Source organism: Durio zibethinus, chromosome 10 (assembly GCF_047325235.1).
Source record: "Durio zibethinus cultivar Kanyao isolate XHJ-2024 chromosome 10, ASM4732523v1, whole genome shotgun sequence".
Lineage (NCBI taxonomy): Eukaryota > Viridiplantae > Streptophyta > Magnoliopsida > Malvales > Malvaceae > Durio > Durio zibethinus.
In genome coordinates, this window is record NC_143171.1 from 23,289,317 (window position 1) to 23,298,625 (window position 9,309).

A 9,309-nucleotide genomic window follows, 5' to 3' on the forward strand; every position below is an offset into this window, starting at 1 on the left:
GACCCCACTAATACAAAACTGAATTTATAAATTAGGTTTTTTTTTTTTTTTTTGCCAAATAATTCATAAATGAGTTTAATTGATTTTGATTATGGAACCTTAGGTAAGTAGATTGCGATTTATATTGGCCTCCGTTTCACTTCAAAAAAATTAATTCTTAAAAATGATTTTATATTTTTATGTTTATTTGATAAAAATTATCTGATAAAAAACAATTTAATATTTAATAAAAATAATATTTTTTTCAATAATTATCTTTTCTTTACAAAAAATAATTAAAAAAATTATTTATGAGTAAAATTATTTATTAAATTCATTACCAAAGTTCGACTTAATTTAAATCTTATAAATAATTTTTTTAAGTTTAGATTTAAGTTATTTTGATCGTTTTATTATTATATTAATAAAAATTATTTATATTTAATTTTTTAAAAATTTAATATTTTAATATTTTAATAATTATGTCAATATTAATATTTGAAAAAGAATAAATTTTTAAAATAAAACTATATCAATTACAATTTTTTTTATAATATTATAATTAATTAATTACAATAAAAAATTATATAAGAATCCACTACTTAAAAATGAGTTCTACATAAATTTTTATTAGCTTCCATGTAATGCTGAATTATAATTGGATAATTATATTACAATAATTATAAGTGATATATTCTTTCAAAAAAGCTATCAAATAACGTAAAATATTATTAATTAAGTCATTCAAATAATACAAAATTGTTTATTTTTTCAAAAAATATTAATATTTTTAAAAAGTATTTTTTGGAAACTGGTTTTCTTGAAATAAAGAGAGCTTTAGTTTGAAATTTTTTACATTTCAAGTGTGTTTGGTTCAAGGAAATTTATAAATTTTTTTTTCAGAATCTTGATGGTAGATATGTGATTTTATGTTTGGTTTCAAATAATCTAGTTATGAGAAAAAATGTCATATTTTTAATTGTACGAAAGTTTCAAAATAAAAAATTTACCTTTCGTTATGGTATTTTATGATTTTGAAAAAAAAAATTATTTTATTTTTAAATTTGATTTAAATAAAAAAATTTATCATATAATCATTATTGTTTTAAAAAATAAATCTAAAATTAATTGAAACTCAGTTGTTTTGATCAATTATAATTTTTAAAATAAATCAATTAAGATATTTTTATACCAAAATGACTTAATTGATAAGGTTTATAATTTTAAAGTTAGTCCTTTAAAACGTCTTAATTAATCTAAAATTAATCAAAGAATCAAATGCTTTAATTGAACTTTTATATAAATAAAATTTATCTTATCTACTAAGGGTTCATGTTTACAAATATTTTAATTGATGATATTTTATAAATAAAATAATAATTAATTAAAATATTTATTTTCTTGCTAAATGCATTATTTATCATTTAGGTATTTGTTATTAATAAAATAAAATAAAAAGTTATCATCATATATATTAAAAAAATTATGATAATTATATAAGAATTAATATAAATAGATTATTCTCAATTAAATTAATGAATCTAAATACGAGATATCTTAAAAATAAAAAAAAATTAATATCACACTTTTTCAAGTATTATATTTTCCCTCGAAATTCAAAATTTTGAAACCAAATGCCTCCATTTAATTGATGAATAATCTGTTCAATTACTCATCTAACTTAGTTGAAAAAATTACCAAAAAATCAAGTTTAGTCATGATAAATTAGATTATGAGACACCAACCACGTGTGTGAAAAAAAAAAAGGTGAAAATAAAAAAAAAAGAAAAAAATAATTGAAAGAACAAAGAAGTTATGTAACTACTTCTATTAATTAAAAATATTTAAATTCATATATTGAATGACATTTATGACCTTTATTGTATATATTTATTATGATTTAATTTGAATTTTAAATCAATTCTTCAACTTGGTGTCTTTATTCATCAAACTCAATCAATCATTTTATTAATAATATATATATATAAATAAAAAGTACAATTGTAAATTTATTTTTTTCTCCTATTTTCTCTCTTTTTCTTGATGTGTCAAAATCTAATATTTAATTAAGAGTAATGAAATTAAAATTTAAAATATTTTAAACTTTTTCAATATTCAAAATTCACTCTTTTTAATATTTTTTTCTTAGTTTTATAGATTAAGATGCATTTTGACATTGTTATTATTAAAATTTTAAATATGTATTTATATATGATATTAAGATTAAATTATTAATAACTATATTTAATTAAATGGAAATATTTTAATGGTTATGAAAGTGGTATAGTGGATGCGCATTAACTTTGTTATGGTTGTTAATTTTTGCGAAAATGAATACAAATTAATCTTCTTTGGGGTTGTTTATTGAGTAATTAATTGGTTGATTTTCATTTTGAGAATTATATTGGGATGTGTTTTTGATATTTTCTTAAATGTGATTTTTATTGGAAAAAGTTGTTATTTCTTAAAATGACATGTCAAGTTAAATATTGATTGTTCCTAATCCAATTTATAAGGTTTAACTTTTTATATTTAAATTTGTCAAAAATTAATCTATAATCATTAAAATTAAAAGTCTAGCATTTCACTAAAAAACAATTATTATTTATAAGATTTATATTAACTTTGGCAAATGATGAATGGTTATCTATTGCCAACTAAGATAAGATAGAATTGATGATTGCAAAAAGAAATAAGCTTCAATCTCATGATTTTCACTTGATTAAAGAAAAATCTCATTATTTCATCATCATCTCTATTACTATTAATTACCCCATTTTTCATAATAATGTTTTATTCTTCAAGTTATAATCCATAAATAGCATTTTCTAATTACTAAACACTCATTGTTTCATAGTATTTTAGTATTTTTTTTACACAAATGTTGTTATTTTCCTCTTTATATATATATATATGTATGTATGCGCGAATGTGATTGTATTAATTTTTTGAATAAATATATGATTATATTTATAAAAGAACACATGTTTAAAATGACAACAATTTCTGTATAAGGACCAAGAAATAACCAAAAAGCTACTTAATATTATTCTTAATTTCTTTTGAAACTTATCCAAATTCATTGGATCTTAAGTTATATTAAGTGATATAATAAGTAATATTAAAAATCAAATAATAATGAATTAAAAATTTAACTCAGTTAATTCATTAATTATTTTTAAAATATGGTATTAAATAAATATAAAAAGTAAAAAAATAATAGTAAGTAATAATAAATGGATTATTTATTTTGTGGTAGGGTTGGGGGGGGGGGGGGGGGCTCGAGACTTGTTGGTTGTAAAAGAAAAGAAATTGAAAATAGGGGTTGATATGTCAAAGAGAAGAATAACGGCAACTGGTGGCAATTGGTAATTTAAGTAACATTTTCTAACATGTTAGTTGAGTAGGGTTGTCCTAATCAAGGAAAAAACCATTGGGCATTCTTTTATTTTCTTTTTTTATTCTTATTTTAGAGTATACCTAAATATTAATTAAAAAATCCAAAAATCCCATCTAGAGAACTTTGAATAATCTCAAATCTCAATTCAAAGAAAAAAAAAAAAGGCAGGTATGAAATTGTAAATTGCATAAAAGATTGTACAATATTATAAAAAAAATTGGTTTAATATATTTGTTGACTTACTCAAAAGATCCTCTCGGGGCTTCTTCAACCGTCATTTCTTAATAAAACATAAATACAAATCTAAGATCATGTCAGCCATTTTTATTTTAGTATTTTATTTTGTTTGGTCGGTTTGAGGAGATTTCTTCAATGGCCAGGGATACGAAAAAAAATGTAGTATTTAAATTTTACAAGTAAAATTAATAAGATAATATATATCTTATGAAATAATAAAAAAAAATTTTAAAATGAGATATATTTTATTTGGGAAATTAAAAAATTATATTATTAAAAAATATTAAAAAACACCTTAAAAAAGTCAATAATCTCTTTGTTTAAAAATGAATTAAATATAGATTCATTGTATTTCTTCTAAAACAAGATTGGAAATCATTCTCGTAATTCTATATTGAAAGCATGATATAGACAAAATATTATTTAACAACATTTGAAACTATCAAATGACATAATAGGTTACAAGCACATTTTTCATTTTTTGTTTTTTTTTTTTCCATTATTTTCCCCTATATTTTAATTCATTGATGAGAGGCACTACTGGCCATATTAAATAATTTTATTGTCAACAAGATGTGGCCCTCTCTGATTGTAATTCATCCTTGAGAAGGTACAGGCAAGCATTATAATCATTGGAGGTTATATAGCTTGCACAAATTTATAAAAAAAATTTTGGTCTTTGTGTATTTATTTAATATTTTTTATTTATATCTTTAAGCATTGGCATTAGATAAGACTTGACACCACATCCAAAGAAAAAAGAAGGGAATTTTATAATAGCTTGTGCTTTGGCATCTCCCAAACTTGAAGGATGGACAATTGGCTTTTCCAATACAAAGCCTAGCTTCTGCTGATGGGAAAAGCTGAACTCTTTACATTTTTAGGATGGAGAAATCAAACAAAGTGAAAGTTGCTTCAGTATCTGGAAGCACGCCTTTTTTTTTTTTCGATAATTTATATATATATATATATATATATATATTGGTATGTGATTTCTTTCGTATAAAATACTTATAAAATATAAAAATTTATTATATTAAATTAGTATTGATATTTTAAATATAAAATATTTTTTATTTTATCAAATATATATAATTTTTATTAAAATTTTAAATAGTTTCATTTTAAATTTTTTATTATTTTGATGGTTAAAGTTAACATATAAAAGTTATGGCCATATTGAAAGGCTGATGATAAAGATAAAAAGGAGAAAGAAACAATTGAGTAATAGGGAAAGAGTTCACCTTGGATTCTCCTTCCAATCCCCACCAATGTTCTATGCTTCTGATCTAGCATCTTCTTTAATGTAATTATTCAATACAAAAAGAAATCAAATCTCTACAAAGTTTAGGGCCACAAAAAAAAAAAAAAAAACCCAAATTTATATTTGTCTAACTTTGGTAGCTTTAGTTGAGGAAGTTGACCACCCAACCAAAAAGTTGGGTCCATGATGTTTATGAAAATCAAATACTTTCATTATATTTGGTATGAATTTTGCTTCTTCATAGGTTTCTTGGTCATAATTTGTTCCTCAAGACAAGTTTGGCATAGCTAAGGGCAAGCCTGTTCCAACCCTACCTGTTTCCAGCTGCTTGCCTTGTTTTGTTTCCCAATTGGACCCCAAGATAACTCTTGTTCTTTCTCTCTAATCCTTATTTATTTTTCTTAATTTTAGGATATCTTATCCTTGACATATATATCGAAGAGGGGAAAAGTGTTTTTGTGTTCTTTTGGGTGGTTGAATTATATATTCTCCATGTAATTGGAAGAAGGGCCCTTACTCTTAACTCATGTAGGGTTCTTGCAGCAGCTTTTATTTCTTTGCTTCATTGTGAAGCAAAACATGAAAACCAGGAGACATGAAATTTCTTGCACATGCAACATTTTCTATGAAATAATAATAATGCATCTAAGCATCTCCTATTTGACTTCATACTTTTTGCATTTCATTTCAATTTAATTGTAGAAGACTCGAAGAAGGGTAATCAAAGCTCTACTTTTATCTTTAAACTTGTAAACATGTTGAACAACTGTGAAATGGTATATGGTCTATACCCTAGATATAGAAGTTTCTACACATCAAGCAGGTGATTATCATCGTTTCCGGCCGGAGACCGTTTTCTTCACGACTCCCACAGACACTAAAAATTCATCAAGGGATGATAATGTCTTCATATCATCTGGTGGGAAGTAACTGGCTGCCTTCCCCATGAATGATGTGAAGAGAAGAGAAAGTGAAGGCCGAGTTACATATGGCTCACCTAAAAAGTCATCAAGAAATGCAAATGCAGCTAATAATTCGGCCCTGCCTGCTTTAATCGGACCTGCAAAATGGGCAGGAATTATCCTCTTGAATTTCCAGTCCCTTGTAATGCCATCAATCCAATCCCTAACCTGAATTTTTTACAAGCATGAAAAATATATAGTTAAACTTCCAACCAAATCAATTACTTAGATGGAAACATACACACCAAATCTAGGGGATACTTGACAAATGAAATGATTCACTTAATGAAGTAAGAAAATTAGTGTTTAGTGAATTTAAAGGTTTAAGCTAAAATATTATAAGATAGAGTAAGCAAAAGAAAGCTATATCAAAAGTGTTCTTACTTTATCTGGAACTTTGCTGAAAACTAGTGTCTTTATGATAGGAGAAACAATCAGCTTTTGTGACATCTGAGCAAAACTAGCATTCGGTTCCAAAAGATTTGATGGACCAAGGAACAGTATCTGTAGAACCATTCTTTCCCACCCTGTGCCATGCATACTCATTCATTTTCTTGTTATGTACATGAACAACACCTTTAAGTTACATCAGCATTGTACTAAATTCAGCCATCTAAATTGAAAATATTTGAGCCCTTCGATAGAATTTGACATGAAAACTAACCTTTTTGACGGTTTATTTCATTGTCAACTACTGGTTCATCAGGAACTTTCTTTCCTTTGCTAAGTAGTTTTACTGCCAAGCCATTTTTTGCTGATGCCAAGAGGTATTCTTTGTTAATACACTTGGGCGGCTTCTTTGGGACATATATAACTGCATCTGTAACCAGAAGTGTTCTTGAACATTTATGATAGAACGCCACCTCTACATATGGTCCAATTCCTGAAATAGTTAAAAGAAAATGAGTTCAAGCTTGCTGCAGCTTAAGGTAGTCATATGCAAGTTTATTTACCAACTTCTGGCGAGCTTAGAACTTTTTGTTCAATTTCATCAGCCCATGGAGTTGACAAATCCTCATCTTTCAAAATTTTGGCACGAAAAATCCCAAAAAATTCAAGGGGTAAATTCAAGGGCCAACTCCATTGCCTTGGTGCCACCCACACTTGAGCCTTAGGAAATTTTCTAGAAAAAGGGGCCACAAAAATTTTATGCTCATAAGCAAATGTAGGTAGGACAATGTATTCTACTGGAGCTCCTAATTCCTTCAAAAGCTGGAAGAAACAAGGAGATAATTTATTAGAGAATTGATTCCAAGTTCATTCAAGTGAAGAATATGCAGAACATGAGATGATAAAATAATATTTAGGAGCAAAGAAAGAAAATGAATAAAGCAAATAACCACTGATTCTCATATATATACCATTCAAAAGTGAAAAACAATTTAATCATTTCTTATTTGCCTTTAAAAGTCCTTTCCTCCTCTTGGGAGAAGAAAATGCGGTAACCATTGAAGCAAGTACTATCAAAACTGGGCATCCCTTGAAGCTGCTCAATCTTGAAGGCTTTTTCCCAGTCATATGGGTTTGGCCTTGAAATACAGGTTTTCCATTGTCATAGCCAGATACAAAATAAAGGTATTAAACAGCAGGATATATAGTCCCTAAAAATTTAAATGACATATTTGAAAGTAAAATGCAGTCTTCAACCAAGACTAGAAAGCATGAAAGGGTAAAGCAAAATTTGGTTCCCAGATACCCGTGTAATAGGGAAGTCAATAAATTTCAATTAGACCTTGTTCCAGTTGTAAAAGGATAGGCTAAGGCCATGGAATGTTTCAGGTTCAATATGCCGCCCACCACACATAAAAACAGAGATGCTATGATAATTGACTATACAAATGTTTTACTTAAATGTTGAGAATCAGAGAGCGAAACTGAACCTTTATGCATTCTTTGGTTGGGGCAACAGGTGCATGGACCCACAGTCCCCCAGATTTAAGTTTGATAACCGTCATCCGAATGTTTGTTGAGACACTGCTGAAGCCTAATGCTTGCTCTTGTTCGAATAGCCATATAGAGCCTTTCACAGCCTAAAGAAGACATAAACAAATGTGAGACAGTAAGTACAAGATAAAAATAACTGCAGGTGTACTGCTTCAGATGACAGAACATGCAAGTTTGTACACATATAAATATATATATATATATATATTTATATAATGTATATGTGCAAGTGTGTATGCATATATATTGGTTTTTTATGCACTAAAAAGATCGAAACTCTTTTGTGTTAAACCTGGCTTAAGTACATATTGATTCATTGAAAGACTCTTACTAACTCACCATGAGCGTAAAGACTCTTGCTGTTTGCAATTCAGGTCCATTATGAAATGTGCTGGTTGTTTCCATAGGTGAAAGTGCTATCTTATTCCATTTATTTGACTTTTTTAGACCAGAGCATAGTGGAATTCCAGATTTTAATGCATATGCTTGGTTCCTGGAGAACAATAGTGCTTAAAATGCAAAGGGATGCATGTTCAGGAAAAGCAAGTTAAAACTTTTCTGCAATTGTGGCAATAGTTTTAGGCTTTCTTACATGGAATTAACAACTTTCAAGTAGAACAGATTTAGCATCCAAAATGCAAAAATGCCTGTATTCTTCTATAATTATGATGTAAATGGGCAGTATTGTTGAAGTCTTGAAGACCTTTCACATCATGAGACAAACTTACAGAGAAAAATAAGCATGCTTAGTTTAAAAAATGATTCAGAAAATAATGGAGAATTGGCTAATCACCAAAAGTCAATAATCATCAATGAAACTTCAAAATCAAACTAGGGTATAACATTGATTAATGGAGAAAGCTGACCTCAGTCCTAGTAGTGCGCCTATTAAGAAAAGGGCCGAGAGGGAATGGAAAGCCTGTTATGTTAAAGTAAAACCTGTTAGCAGAGCCACCACTATCACTTCCAGCTGCGGTGGTTGCAGCACCAGCAGAAGCAACCACCAAGCTAATATTACCATCTTTCTTCTGGCTCCTTGGTTTCCACTGCAAAGAAAAACCCTTCAATGACCCACCAAGGAAACATGAATAGGAATCTCTCAAAGAGATTGGGCTCTGAAAAACAGTTGATTTTGGAGAAGAAACAGAAATGGCTGCCACCATTTTTTTTTCTTTTTCTTGGAATCCTTGTTTAGTTACTCAGGCAGTTCTAACTTAAAATAACAGCCAGAAGGTGAGTGGAAGGAAGGGGGACAAAATCCAAAGGTTGTAATTGCAGGACATGGTTTTGACACGTGGAGGTTGCTGGTTTGATGTTGACACGTGGATATTGCAGTTAGATACTGATTGTCCTGCTTGGATTATGTGAGGATGGGAAAAATAAAGAAAAAAATATATTGTAACATCATTGAAGTTTCTAAAACAATCAATTATATGGTACCTAAAGAAAATTCCTACTAAGGATCGATCATGGAAACATGAATTGGGATTCATCAAATTGATTGGACTATGAGGAGCAGTTGA

At 27.8% G+C, this 9,309-nt stretch overlaps 1 protein-coding gene across 1 annotated transcript; it reads right to left on the reverse strand.

The window, feature by feature from the left end:
* Positions 1–5,499: 5,499 nt before the first annotated feature.
* Positions 5,500–9,009, reverse strand: LOC111292342 (lysine-tRNA ligase). Its single transcript, XM_022884668.2, has 6 exons — positions 8,653–9,009; positions 7,723–7,872; positions 6,796–7,054; positions 6,507–6,725; positions 6,227–6,369; positions 5,500–6,010 (listed from the first exon to the last, which is right to left on the reverse strand). The coding sequence occupies exons 1-6, from the start codon at positions 8,947–8,949 to the stop codon at positions 5,711–5,713; spliced, it is 1,368 nt and encodes a 455-aa protein (XP_022740403.1). The 5' UTR covers positions 8,950–9,009; the 3' UTR covers positions 5,500–5,710.
* Positions 9,010–9,309: the final 300 nt, after the last annotated feature.